Source organism: Fringilla coelebs, assembly GCF_963513975.1.
Source record: "Fringilla coelebs genome assembly, chromosome: 10".
Taxonomy (NCBI): domain Eukaryota; kingdom Metazoa; phylum Chordata; class Aves; order Passeriformes; family Fringillidae; genus Fringilla; species Fringilla coelebs.
The window spans coordinates 25,256,220-25,271,014 of NC_140036.1; the positions used below are offsets into that span (position 1 = coordinate 25,256,220).

General features: G+C 52.2%; 2 protein-coding genes across 2 annotated transcripts; one reads left to right on the forward strand and one right to left on the reverse strand.

The window, feature by feature from the left end:
* Nucleotides 1-2,072: 2,072 nt before the first annotated feature.
* ERICH6 (glutamate rich 6) lies at nt 2,073-7,516 on the forward strand (the record flags this gene model as incomplete). The annotated part of the gene is made up of 9 exons (XM_084212473.1): nt 2,073-2,285; nt 3,103-3,201; nt 3,278-3,435; nt 4,382-4,446; nt 5,239-5,630; nt 5,760-5,845; nt 6,188-6,340; nt 6,608-6,833; nt 7,259-7,516. The coding sequence occupies 9 exons, from the start codon at nt 2,073-2,075 to the stop codon at nt 7,514-7,516; spliced, it is 1,650 nt and encodes a 549-aa protein (XP_084068599.1).
* A 937-nt stretch (nt 7,517-8,453) lies between these two features.
* On the reverse strand, nt 8,454-14,730 carry SELENOT (selenoprotein T). Its single transcript, XM_084212398.1, has 6 exons — nt 14,527-14,730; nt 13,251-13,361; nt 12,037-12,163; nt 10,714-10,801; nt 9,843-9,994; nt 8,454-9,173 (listed from the first exon to the last, which is right to left on the reverse strand). Exons 1-5 carry the CDS (start codon nt 14,688-14,690, stop codon nt 9,870-9,872), a joined length of 615 nt encoding a protein of 204 aa, XP_084068524.1. The 5' UTR covers nt 14,691-14,730; the 3' UTR covers nt 8,454-9,173; nt 9,843-9,869.
* Nucleotides 14,731-14,795: the final 65 nt, after the last annotated feature.

Here is a 14,795-nt window from a genome sequence, read left to right on the forward strand (position 1 = left end):
CAACAATTAAAGGTTCTACATCTGGTCTCACACTGTGCTCTGGCAGAACTCTGGCAGCATCAGCCTAGTGAACTAATTGCCTCCTGCATAAGCGGGATCAAAGTCAAGCCATGGTTCCAACACCTGTTACCACCTGCACTTTCATCAGGATTCACCAAGCAAGAATTCCTAAGGATTTGATTAATTTTTCTGTAATTCAGCAAAACTTGTAGTGGAAGGTAGTTTTCTTACTGACAGCTGGGACATTGGAGTTTTGCATAAAGCAAAACTCCAAAATGTGTCTTTGAATATAGCAGGATTAATTACTCCAGTGTTACCTGTAATCCACATTAGATAAGTTAACACACATTATCATTAGGTCTGTCCAGACCACTCAGCTCTGAAGAAGTGGTGAACTCTTAAAAAAAACCCAAACAAAATTAACCCATCACCTTGTGTTTTTCTGACTGAAACTGAGTTTAGGATAAGGAATACCTCAGCTGGCACTGCCAAGAAGGGAGGTGTTTCCAATTCAGGTCATTGTGTAGACAGGTGACATTGATTTCAGGATTCCCTCAGGTTTCAGGTTTTCTTCCCAAGGCAGCTGATACGACTTGCCAAGTAAAAGTGTGACAGTTCCTCAAAACATTCAGAAGAGGTTATTGAGGCCTGCCTTGAGGCCTGCCTGGTTTTCTGAACAGAGCTGGCCCCACTCAAGCCCTCAGACTTGAAAGGAGGGTGAAGCACATCCAGACAGAGCTCGCAGCAGACAGACCTGCATGCCGGGCAGAGCCCCAGCCAGGCTACAGCACCTGCAGGTGCCCTGCAGTCCCTTGGCTGCTCTCCAGCCCACCAGCAGCATCTGCTGTGGTTCTAGAGTTCTCCCTAAAAATTATTTCCACTTCAGACACAAATTAAAATGCACCTGTCCAGGGACTGATGAGTTTCGAGTGAGCAGAGCTCACCTCGCGGCACCTGGCCGTGCCTGGCACTCCGAGCCAAGGGCTGCGGCCATCCCAGGAAGCCACGGAAGTGATCTCGCAGTGCTGTGAGGAGTTCTCGGCACCGACACCAGGCGAGCCACCGATACAACTGGCTGCACCTCAACATGCTCTTTCCGCCTGAAAAATAAGTGAAACTGACTTCTCTGTTGTGGAACTCACGTGCTAGCAAGACACTGCGAATTCTTACTGACGGCGCAGGTAAAGCAGCACTCACCTGCTCTCCCGAGGGGAGACCAAACATGGCTGGGTTTGTGCAAGATGGTTTTCTCTCTTTTATTCTCCGAGCTGTATGCGCAGATTCCTTGGAGAGGTTCGACAGCGCCAAGTCCTACGGGAGAGATCAGGAAGATGTGTGACAAGCGTGTGACACAGGTGTAAGGAATCCACTCGGGCAGGTGTTCCAGGTGCAGACAGGTCGTGTCCGAACAGGCAGTCACGTCGGGTTTCTCAACGCGTGCCACCCCCAGTCCAGCTCCCAGCTGCTGACAGAAGCAGCAGCTCCGGGGCTCGGCAGGCGCGGAGCGCCGGGACGGCGGGACCGGGACCGGGACCGAGCGCGGCGGCTCGGGCCCCCGCCAGCACCACGGGCCCGCGCAGCCCGGGCGCCTCCGACTGCCCCGTGAGAGCCGCCCTGGCTCCGCTCCCGGCCGCGTGTCCCGGGCGGTGGGGCCGGCACAGCGCCCGTAGCCCCGCCGAGAAGGGCACGGGGAACGGAGCAGCCGCAGCTGCCGCCCGCCAGGGCAGCGCCGCAGGGCGGCCGGGCCGGGGCCGGGTACCGGGTACCGGGCGGGGCCGCCCCGCCCCGCCCCGCCCCGCGCGGTCCCGGCGTGCCCCGCGCCCTCAGCGTCGCCCTGGCAACGGCGGCGCAGCGGGCCGGGCTTGGACGGGCCGGGCGTGGAGAGACCGGGCATGGAGGGACCGGGCATGGAGGGACCGGGCATGGAGGGGCCGAGCGTGGAGGGACCCAGCATGGAGGGACCCAGCATGGAGGGACCGCGCGTGGACGGGCCGAGCGTGGAGGGATCCAGCATGGAGGGACCGCGCGTGGACGGGCCGAGCGTGGAGGGGCCGGGCATGGAGGGACCGGGCATGGACGGGCCGGGCGGGGCCGCGGAACTCAGCGGAGGGGCGGACGATGCGACGGGCGGGCACCGCTGGTCCCCGGCCCCCTCGGAGGGCACAGAGCACCCGGCAGAGTCGCGGTGCGGGACACCCCCGGCCGGCCCGCAGTCGACCCCCACGGGCCTGCCCACCCTGCTGGCCTACAGACCCGAGTCCTCACAGGCAAACGTACACCACGAGGTCAGTTGGGGTGGGCGCTCCTCGCTGCTTCATTCACACGGTTCCATGGGGAGAAAACAGGGAACCAACGCCCTTTGTCGAGCCCGCAAAGGAGTCCCTTCATGACAGGTTTTCCTTCTGCGAGGCTGTTGAAACAGCCCGGGCAGCAAGAGGCTATGCAGCGCGGCCCCCCCCCCCCCCCCCCCCCCGCCCCCATCCTCTGTTAAAAATTTCCCAGCAGAATATTTTGTCTAAATCAGACACAAAATGTATACAAATAAGTACAGCCACCTAATACAAGCAGGGCACAGAGTTCCCTGTAACCCCTAGCAGAGCAAAGTCACCAAAGAGTTAACTCGAGGCACGAGGTGGGGAGCAAGGGAATTCAGGATATCCAGTACCCATCCTCAAAGCACATCCTGCTTTCAACCTGGTTTGCATCTGGTCAGATGTGACCAGCTCTGTATCACCAAGTCTGCTGGTGCTTCCTCAGAAACTCCCACAACTGGAGTTTTTCTCTCTGTAATACATCCAAATCCTCAGCTCCAGTGTTCTGTGCTCTCAGCTTCCCTGAGAAGGAGCAGAGCTCACAAATACCAGTCATTCCCTTTCTTTGGGGGCATTTGTTGATTTATTTATAACACATCTGCTATTCTTTTTGGTGGTTTCCTGAACCTAGTGTTTTGAGTTAAATCGTTCCAAGATATCCCAGACACGGATCTGTTGTGAGCGCCCTTAGGTGCCTTGCCACATCTGTTGCATTTTCACCATGCTAACTGGGGATCTGGGGGCTGGTGCCCCACGTCCTTCCTCCCTGCTCTCCCCACCATCGCTGCAGGCAGAGGAGGATGCTGAGCCAACCTGCGAGTACTGTGGCAAGCTGCTGAGGCCGTTCCCCTTCTCTGAGGATGTGCCCCTCTCTGAGGACCAGGAAGACGTAAGCTGGCGGGGAGGACAAGCTGGGGGTTGCTGTGGAACGGCCAAGCTCACAGCTCCGCTCTCTCGCCTTCTAGAGATTCTGCTGCAAGCGCAGCCGGGAGCTCTATGAATTCATCATGAAGGAGAGGAAGAGGCTCGAGGATGCCGACAGCCTTCCCAGAGCTGTCAGCACCCAGGAATCCCTCAGCTCTGAAGCCAACCTGCTGCTGTCAAAGGAGCAAGACAGCCAGAGGTACTGGGAGAAGGGGGGATCACTGTAATGAACAACAGGGAGCTTTGAGGGGAAAAGGAGCATTAAGAAACTGCAGGGAGAGGGATGAAAGAAGAAAAACCTTTGCTTTAGGCACCAGTTCTGATTCTCTCTGGTCCCCCCTGGCTTCTCTATTGCCAGGCTGCACAAGGAGGCATGCGCTGAGTGAAATGTTAATTCCAATGCTGGCAGATGAACTATCTAGAGACAGGTAGAGGCAAAAAACCCCACAGCTGTGGGAAAAAAACAGTATTTGGGTGTAGCTTCTACCTCTGGCACTGAAACAAAGCTGGTGTTTGTATTTCTGTTTTGATCTATAAACTGTGTTTGGATTACAGTTTCCAGAGTCACACACAAGAACTCTTCAAGTTCTTAGGTTGTTTAGCAGGAGACCCAAAGCTTGTGCAAGAGTTTAAGCCTCCAGGGAAAGTCTAAGCCACAGGGAAAAGGAAAACTAAACCAGTACACCTGGAAGTAAACTGTTGGTCTCCTCAAAAATCCTTCGCAGTCTGAAGGTGCAAGTGCCTCCTACTATGTACAGAGCACACACCAAACCACTGTCAGCTTCATAGGAAGCTACACAAGAATAGTGAAAATATTCTTGGAGATGAGCTGTTTTCTTGATCTTCTGGGCATCTGTCCTTCTCTTTCACATAAAAACCTGATCCAAACCCCATTACAATATTCAGCTCTCCTGCCAGTACAGCTGATGCTACTGCAGTGGCACTCTGTTCACTGGACTCTGTGTGGGCACAATTCCTTGCTGATGAGGTATGAGTATTTTGGTGACACTCTGCTGCCTATTACTTGGAATTGTGAGCAGAAAGAAAAACAGATTCAGAAATTGTGTTCCTAAAGCAGGGGTATCCACTACTTGCAGCTTTCTAAACATGATACGTGAGGTGTCAACAACACTTCTATTTTCCAGGCAGCAGAAGAGACACCTGGCTAGAGAGTTGGCTGACCAGTCTTTAAGGCTGAGTGCCACTAAAGGTGAGCTGGTATTTCCTTATGGATTTGTCCATTTATCTCAACAATGCATTCAGTGGAATTGCTGGTTTTTAGCTGGAGGATTTTACAGAGCAACATGTTTGTTCATTCTGATATGCAATCTCATTAAATTAGATACAGATACAGCCATATTAAATCATCCCTCACACATGAGCACAGAGCAGGCATGTCCCCTTTGCACAGAGTTTGTCATGATTTTCAGTAGGTATCTGTGATGTTTCCAGCTGAGATGCACAGAACCTGACCTGAGAGGATAAGTTGGGAAAGCCAAGCCCTTAGGAAATAGGAACTGCCAAAATGAGGCTTGCCCATATTTTGCCTGATCAGGTGGATATTCCACCAATTCCTAGCCCAGGCTGTGGATGACTGAGCAGCCTTTGGATAGAGGAGGAGTTTTGACAGGTGAAACAGATTTACAATATGGGCACGTTTTCAGAGAGGATAGCAAGGCAGTGAGGCTTCTGCAGCACTGGGATCTCAAATGGTCAGTTCCAGTGTGTGGAGCCAAATGTTATCCCAAAAAGTTGCTCTTTACACAAATGTATGTACATATGTAACTGAAAAAAATGCTATCTTTTATCATAATCCTGTGCTCTGAAAGAGCTGAGCACTTCGAACTGCCCTTGTTAGAAAATACCCTGAGATAGACTGTCAGGATGGAGTGTTTCAGCTAGGAACTCCCACTCCCCCAGTTACAGCAGAGGCATCGGGCAGCCCCATGGTGGGCACTGCCAACCCTCTCCGCTGCACAGAAGCCCTCCCTGTGCTCTGCAGGCTCACAGCAAGCTGGATTCGTTTCCTACGAGACTTCCCAGGAGCTCACATCTACCAAAGGTGGGATACCAGTGCCTGTTGTAAGTGCAGCCAAGCCCGAGCCCTGGTCCAAGGAGAAGCCCGAGCCCGAGCCCGAGCCCCAGCCCAAGGAGAAGCCTGAACCAGAATCCTGGCCCAAGGAGAAGCCTGAACTGGAACCCCGGCCCAAGGAGGAACCCGAGGAGGAGTCCCAGCCCGAGGAAGAGCACGAGCTGGAGCTTTGGCCCGAGGAGGAGTCCGAGCTAGAGAAGGAGCCCGAGTCCTGGTCTGAAGAGGAGCCCGAGCCCAAGCGCGACAAGAAACCCATGTCCCGCAGCATCCTCTGCTATGAATTCAGTCTTCTGGGGAAGAAGGCAGGTACCTGCGGCCGACAGCGACGGGAGCACCTTGGACGTGTCAGCACTGTCAGGGCCTGGCAGTGCCCATTTTCACAGGGTAGCTGTGCCTGACTGCTCTCACCCATTTTATCCTTCCAATCTTAGGTGGGGAAGGGTAAATTGGTGCAGAAGTACTACAAAAATGGAAAGAAATTCCTTACCATGCTCCCAGACGGAACATCGCAGTTATTGTATCCTTTACAGGGTTCGCTTGTCTGCCTTAGTCCAGGGGTGTTACTAATTTTAAGTGGGTCCCAGTCCACTTTATTACAACCCAGCTCATCGCTCCCACTTGCTCTGAGGAGCACAGCAGTGAGACCTGACACATCTCCTGGGCTGAGTTTCAAAGAACAGCCAGCTCCAATGAGCACTATCTTCCAAGACCCAGCCCAAGGAAGCAGCACACCTTTAACACAGTGCTCTGGGTGATATATCAGTTTTTACACCCCAAAGTAGTACCCGGAAGTATTTAGTATGTAATAACAGATCAACCAAGCAAAGCAGGGGGTTACAAACACCTTACCTAGCAGCAGCTATCCATCTGGAAACCTGGCCATCATCATTACACAAGCCAGAGACCAGCTGATGTGCATAGTACAGGAAGATGAGCCAAGGACAGTCAAAATCCGAGCACTCTTTCAGTCTGATGGCAGGAGCACATGCTATTACCCTACTGGAGATGAGTGGTGCGTTCAGCAGCTTTGCTGTCTCCTCTGTGCATTGGCAATCCAAAGGCCATAAAGGCTATTTTTAATAGTATCCAAAAATAGACAAATTCAGCAGCTCACAGGCCCTGCTTCAGGTGCCCCCAGAGCGGCAAGGCAACCCAGCTGTGCCTTGAGAGGTGGGGGACAGACCCTGCCCCTGCTGTGCCTCTGTCCCATCCCTCAGAGGAATAAGAGACCTGCCACAGGAGCTTACAGGGTTCAGAGCTTCCATTTCCCTTTCTTTAGGATAAATATGAGTATCCAGGGTGGGCAGTATTTGGACCAAGCAGGCAACAGGGTAAGAAGGTGGACGTGGCCGAACTTGTTACGAGAACCCCAGGTTCCACTGAGCCCCATTTTCATCTCACTGAACCGCCACGTGGGGGTCAGGATCCTGGCCCAGGACAAGATCTTCATCTCCTTCCTCGCCATGGGGCGACAAGCAAAACTCAACATGGGAACCAAAGTGCAGGTAACTGTTCCTGTGCTGAGCCACTCCCCACAGCGGGAGCAGGGCAGCCAGGAAAGCTCCCCTCTGTGCTTATCCTGGGATGGATGCTCCTTGTGTTGTCCCATGCTCCGTCCCCAAAACGAAACCTGTGGAGATGCACGTATTCCTGCCACTCCTATGGAGATGGGGCACTTGCCAGCCCCAGCTCTCTGCAAGGGGCCACAGCGTGGGACTCCACTCCCAAGCAGGTCCCTGGCAACATCCCCAGGGTCACCCTGTCTCTGCCACAGGGAGAAGAGCTATGACCCATTTGGGCAGGGTGCACGGCAGCTCCTTTCCTCCTTTCCTCCGCAGGCTCCTGTCACAGGGGCAGGTTTGTCTGCTGGAGACGGAAGCCCCGTGCCCAGCTCGGGTGGCTCTGCTGACACATGTCCTCTGTTCTGCAGGTCAGCACTGACAGCCAGCTGCCTCCTGCAACCCCGCTGGGTGAGGATGAGCTCCTGCTGCTCGCCTTCCGTGTGAAGATCCTGCAGCTCTTCGACAAGATGCGGGGAGGCCTCAACTTTCCTTCCAGTGAGCAGTGGAACAAAATGCAGCCTCCCATGTACCTCATCAGCCAGGCTATGAAGATCCTGGAGCTCTGCATGGCTGCTGACATAAGTGACGAGCTGCGCAGCTCCATCAAGGCGATAGTAAATGCCTAGCAGCTCTGACCAGTGTGTGTGTGGTGTAAGGCAAAATGAGCCAGAGACAGTCCCTGATGCTGTGGCACCTGCATGTGCTCAGCAAGGTTTCTCCTCCAGCCCTGCCTGCCCTGGTGCAAGTTGCAGTCCAGGGCTGATCCGCACAGCCCCAAATGGGTCTTGCTCAGGGCAGGCGGTACCAGCCCGCATGGACACCACCTTGGTCATGGAGGCACGAGAGGGCTTTGCTCGGGCACAGAGACCCCGTGCTCCACAGCAGTGCACTGCTCCTGAGCAGGCTCCCTTCTGTCTCCAGCCCCAGCTGAGTAGTCACTTCAGCCCTCGGGAAGGCACGAGGTACAAAGTCACAGCCGAGCCAGGGCTTGGGACAGCTACACAGGCAGGTGTTTGCTCAAGTCACCCATACAGGTACTGCTCTGCTACTCCTGCCAAGAAGGTGGCATCAGCAGGAAGCCCCAGGTGTTCCTGGTGCCCATGCCCACGGCAGCTCAGCCAGCTACAGGTACAAAACAAGGTGGTTCCCTGAGCAGAGAGCGACAAATGCCCTCAGAGTGCCTAAAGCAATCATCTATGCTTGGCTCCAGGGAGCACCAGCTGCAGCCTGGGATGGGCTCTGATTCAAGCACTGCAAATACAGAGCTACCAGTAGGTGTTTAGAGGCTCATGGTGCTGCAGTCAGCAGTGAGGAACCTCCCAGCCTCTCAGAGCTGCCTTTGAAATTAGAGGTTCACCTGGCCAGCCTCCCCCAGGGAGGACACACCTGAACTGTGACAGGTGCCTGAAGGGTAAGACCAAGTCCCATCTGTCCTTCCCCACACTGGAGGTTCTTAGGGGCTTACACATGACAAATACAAGGTCAGTCACTTTGGAAAGTTGGCTTTTTATGCAGTTTTTCAATTGCAGTTCCAAGAATGTCCATCGGTGACAAACAAGGTACTTCACACAAGAAATGGGAACTCTTTATTTCAATTAATGTTCTTGGGTTCTGTTCAGGACAGCAGGAAGGCCCAGCTCATCTTTCAAATGGCCAAGGAAGAACTGCTGGAGCTGGTCCACATGATTAAAGAGCAGCTGATCTTAATATTCACTGAAGTCACCAAGTGATGTAGCAATTCCGCATATAATTTTGCTTATATAATTCAGTATATAATGCACTGTTTGACTCTGCCATAGATTTTGAAAAATATACAAACCTGTTTTAACCACATTAAAGAGATTTGATAGACAGCTATCAATTACTCAACAGTTTAGGACAATATCAGACACTCCTATAACTTCATTTTAAACTACAAAAAGAACATAAATTCATATAAAATACAACAGATTAAACAAACTTCTCTTTTTCCAAGGAAAAATTAGGTATCAACTCAATTTGCCATAGTGTGAAACATGAATATAAAATAAGTTACCATTAGTAATGCCTGCATTGCTGATCTATGAACTGGTCGAATGAAGTCTTAAAAAAACTATACAGTATTATTGCACTCGTGGCTGTGCAGTGTGGACTGGCCAGCACTGAAACAGGGCTCATTGAGTGTTTGTCCAGGAGGCACAACGTGGCTGCAAGAGAGGCATCCAGCCTGCACCAACAGCAGCTGTCTTCAGTGCAGGCCTTCATGGGTCTGCACCACGTGGCCCGGGAACCACCACCCAATGCCTGTGGAGAGACACCTTGGTTACAGTCAGCAACGCTCCTGCACCACAGCAGCACACCTGCACTGAGCCTGGGCCACACCTGCATCGAGCCAGCCCCAAGATGGGACATCATAAACCATGTGTTTTGAAAGCCACAAGTGACACAGGAATGTGGAAGTGCTTTCTCATAAAATACCTACAGGATGTGAACTCCATGCTACCAAAAGCCGTGGAGGTTTTGCAGAGGAACAGGGCAGTACACCAGAGCACAACAGTGTCCTGCTCTCCAGGGTTAAGCAAGGAATAGACAGCATCCTGTTCCCCAAGGCTCTGGAATTCAACTGGGTTAAAAGCCAGGGAGACCTTAAGGCCCTGGCAGAGGCTATTCTAGTGCACAAAGCAGTGTTTCTGATCTCTGCACCACACACTTCATTGACATTAGGCCTTCTGCTGCAGTAATGCACATTCTCCTGCCTCATGAAATGCCAACTTCCTGCTCTGAGACAGCAGAATGAGCCACATCCCAAAACCTCCCACCCAAACAGCCTCTGTGACACATGTGGCAGTTTAACATCATGGGAGCTGGCTCTCTAGAAAAACATTTAACTGAACAAACGCACAATCCTAAAATCCAGTCTCCAGTGTGCCTGTCTTACCTGGGCAAATGCACTGGTGACTGGAAGAGACTTACGAGAAGTTTCAGTGCTGATCGATGGGGCTATGATCGATGATGGGGCATTGACTCCATGTGCACATTGAGCTTCATCTCGTTATCAAGGATCTGTACAAGCTGCTGCATGGAAGGGAGGTGGCCAGACTCCAGCTTGGACCACACTGGGACATCTAGCACAGAACACAGACGGGAGAGAAGCACTGTTACACTGGGAGCATCAGAAACAGGCAGAGCTGGTGTAAACGTAGGATTGAGAAGCTCCAGGAAACTGTCTGAGCTGGTACTGATCTGTGTTGAAGAAAGCATCTGAATCAACATGCTTTCAACTTCTGGCTGCGCTGAATCCCAGCCCAGCTAGGAGAGCAGAGTGTCTAATGCGTCCATTTAGAAATGTATCATATTGATGGAGAGGTGCAAAGTATCCACTGACATTTCCCTCTACCTGAAAAATCAGTACTGCTGCCCATCAGTACTGATAACCTGGTAATAGTAATGGATTTTTTAGGATTCCAAAGCTAAAGCATGCTGCAGAACTGACAGGGAAAGCATCTAATTGGAAAGTACATGTCCTTAGCTGATGGTTTCTTATTTAATGCACATCACACACAAAGAAAGAATATAACGCAGTTATTCCAAGGCACCAAATATCCCTCTGAGAAAGTTTTTACAGAGCTGTTCTAGAATATCTGACATCTGTATAAATTGCTTTATAAGACTTCTATGATTTTCATCATTTATTTTGACAGGCAACAGCTGAAGATCCAAATGGATGGCAATTTCCACATATTACATTTGGGACATAAATGTCCTGACAGCATCCCTCATTCTCCACACCCCACAGCCCTCAGATATGTGTATGTGACATCCCTCAAACAAAGTCTCAGCTCACCATTCAAAGTGATTTCAAAAGCCCCAGTGGACATACACTGGTTCTCAATCATGTTGCTCAGGAAGAAGACCATCATGCAGGCGTACACCTGGAAGGGAACAAAGATCCACACAGACCTCAGCCATGTCAAGTACACCTGCTGTTGTTCATAGGTGCCTCTGGACTCTGTTTGTGATTGCTCAAGGAATGTTCTCATCTACAGACACATCCCCTTCCTCCTTTTACAGCCTGTGCCTTCCCCAGAAAAGCACCAAACCAGCTCCAACCCCACCCAACTCACAGCCCTCTGCACACCTCTGGACCCAGCACAGGGTCCAGGAGGGCTGGCAGTGGGACATGGAAACTCAACCACTCCCAGACACAGCCTGTCACTGTTACAGCAATCTCCAAATCACAGAGCCAAGGGCCCGGCCACAAACACCAGAGCAAGGCAAGTCACGTGCATAGGAACCATCAACCCTCCTGCACACCTCCAAGCTCTTCATCTGGAATTTTCTATGTGCATGGGTGACTAAGGAGGAAAGGATAGCATCTTCAGCAGTGCAGCTCCTCCCTCACCACCAGCACCTCTCTAATTTCCTTTTCCTATTCACAGGCACACTCACACAAGTCACTGCAACACCACAGAACCTGGCACATGGACAGGAGCCACACACTGCAGCCAGCCCAGCCAGGCATGGGGTTGGCCCATTTAATTCAACTGGAAATATTACAGCTTCTGGGCATGCAAACCGGCCAGTGAAAGACCCAGGGCACTGGGCAGCTCAGCATTAAGGTCTGTAAATTACTTTAGTTTAGTGGAATAGATCTGGAACAAGGTTGTTCTAAATCAGAGTACAACACCCTGAATTTACTGGCATCATCAGTCCTGACTCATGGGAATATTCTCCCACAATGCCACGCCAGTCTCCTCTCCAAAAACACCCACAACATTTCAATTTCATTTTTCTAACGCCCTTCTAATTGCTGCCTAATCTATCAGGAGTCTGATGGAAGCATCAACTGCAAAACCGTTACGAGACAACAGAGAAGGGAAACTGTAATTTTAACATAAACAATACTGGTTTCTTGAGCTCTAAAAAATAAAGAACTCTTTTATCGTCTTTGTCAGCACATTAACCTCAGCTGCCCCTCTGTAGTAGCAGCAGCTAGGAAAGAGATCCCAGAAGCACACCTGGCTCTGTCGAAAGCATAAAGCACAAGTGGTAAGAATTATTCCACCATAAGGCTGCAGCATATGAAAGGTAAATCAGTCAGAACTGAGGGACTCACAGAGCACCCTCTGAAGCTGCTTTTTCAGACTAAAAGAAGTGTGTCCTTTACCTTGTTTTCCTGGCCCCACTGCCAGATGCTTGGAGCTTGCATGCCAAAGAAAGCAAACGGGTCCTTGCCGACGATGATTAAGCCAATTAATACTAGTTTGAAGACAGACAGGAAGGATGCTATGTGCCTGTTGGAGACAACACACACCAGTGACTGAAAGGTTCAGCTCCTACTTCACCATACACAAATGTAATTCACATCACTAGGAGACACTACAATCAAATGTTTCAGGGGAAGTACAAAACTTTCCAAGCTTTACCTCACTGAAAAAAAAAAAACCCAAACCAAGTCAAACCAACAAAACAAAAAAACAACACACAAAACACCTCCAATAAGGCCCTGCTTTTGCACAGCACCCCAGAATCCCACCTTCCAGTAAACCACAGACAGATTCTTTTGCTCCTCAGCAGACTTCAAATGGGACTCTGCTTTAAACTTATATATGCCTGAACTGGATAACAGAGTCAGTTTCTAAAGCTGTTCCATATTACAGACATGTTTGACTGACGGGCACCACTTCCTGTGGAGCATTTCCCAGTGATGTACAACTCCCCACAGCCAGCCCACACTGAGGCACTGCGCCCCGCAGCCTCCCACCACCACAACCCTGCCAGAAATCGGGCCAACGAGCACTCCAGGAGCCATCCAGTAACTATGGCATCACTCCCCAGCGTGGGCACAATGCTTCAAGTAGCAGGAATAACACTGTTTTGCCTTCTTCTGAATTTCTTTGGGCTTTCCCCCCACAGCTGCAGCAAAGGCCACTCCTGCAGCCCCTAACCTGCGGTGAGCTCTCCCTGATTCAGATGTTAACACTGGACTTTCCCTTCATCTGTGTCTTTAACCCATTACAGGCATTTGTCACTAAGTGCATAAGCCTGAGCAACAAATTGAATTTATGTCCAGATACAGCATGAAGAAAAGCTAAGAAAATTCACTGTTTCAAAAAAAGTTTGGTAATTTATTTTAGGTTGGATATGACAGGCCTTATCATACAGATACCCAGATAGTGATACTTGTAAGGAAAACTAAGGCAGCTACCTTGAATGCAGAAAATCACATACAAGAAAACCATACAAGCATCCTTGTATGCAATTGCAGTAGAAAATCCCCTCAACTTTACATTTTCAGTATTATTTCAGTGTAAATGCATGTGTTTTGAACTGGAAAGCAGACAGACAACAGAGAGCACACGGCATGAGGCACACGCTCACCTATAGATAGGTTGAGGAAGGTAGTTCTCCCCTTCGATTCGGATGTCTGGGTACCGCTGGCTGATGACCCGCATGTACTCCTCAAACACCCGCCTGTAGCCTCAGGAGACACTGAGCACAGATAGCATTGTCACCACAGCTCGAGGGCTGCGCTGCTCAGCAGCATTCACCCTCTTCAGAACCCCGTCCAGTTATAACAGAACTCACATTTTTTATGGCAGAGAGAGAACCTCATCTGCAGTGAAATTACACATCACAAATCCCAACAGGTAAGCCTTGGGCGTGACACTGATTTGCTCCACATCCCAGCACAGACACAGAGCTCTGGAAATACCCACTAAGCATCAAATCACTCGCTTTCCCTGCACAAATCTGTTAAGTTACGATTAATTTAGGAAGCAATCCCTTGCTCTGTGCCGAAAAAAAAAATCTTCAAACGGAGCCGCCTGAATTCCTCTCTGGGACTACCCAGACAGGCAATGGCGCTCCCAGCCATCTCCATGTCAGCACGACACGGGAACTGCAGCAGTAAAATATTCTCGAGCTGTCCTCTGCCTCGCCTTTCAGCAGCCGCGGTAAAAACTGCGGTAAACCGCCGAAGACGCCGAACACAGCACTTTCCGCTGAGCGCTTCTGCGGTGCCTGGAGGGCCCGCAGGGCTCGCCCAGGCTCTGCTCCGGCCTCCACCTGGCCCTGCCCACCCCGACGGCCGGGAACCGTAGTGACGAGTGCTCCGGGCCTGTGGCGTTTTTTTTCTCCCCGCCAACAGGCTCCGTGCTGCTCCGGGGCTGCCTGAACCCTGCTCGGAGCTGCTAACACCATCGGCAACACCGCCAGAATGGTGCAAAGGTGCCCGAGCGCACCGACTGCAATACGGGCACTGAACCAAAACACAAAATTACAGCCATTACTAAGATATCGGTTCCTCCCAAACGTTAGTCCCGCACCAGCACAACGCCATACACAGCATTAAAGGGCCCGAAAAGCGCGATTTTATGGCGGGCGGCCGTAGAGCGGGACCCACTGAAAGAGCCGCCGCCCGCGGCCCGGCGCCCGGTGCCGCCTCCCACGCTCCAACAAGGCCGGGCGCCCCGACAGGTCGCCTGGGGCGAGGCAGCCCCTGGCCCTGGGGCAGGCCTCTCCACGGACAAGAGCGAGCGAGGCCGCCGCAGCGCTGAGGGAAAAGAAAGGAAGAAAAAGGAACGAGGGAGGGAGAGGCGACGGCCCGGCGGACGCCGCCATTTTGGCCGTCGCCATCTTGGCGGAGGCCCCTCACCAGATCTGAAACTTGAGCAGCGGCCCGGTGGCGTAGGCCATGCGCAGCTTCTTCGCCGGCAGCCCGCCCTGCTCCGCCGCCGCGGCACCGCCGCCGCCCGGTGCCGCCGCCAGCCCCGCCAGCAGCAGCAGCAGCAGCAGCCGCCGCAGCACCGCCGCTCGCATCTCGCCGCCGCAGCCGCCGCTGAGGCACTGCGCGCGCGCCGCCTCGCCACGGTCACGCGCGCGGCGAGGCGGGGCCACGGCCTGCGCCCCGCCCCCGCGCGCCCC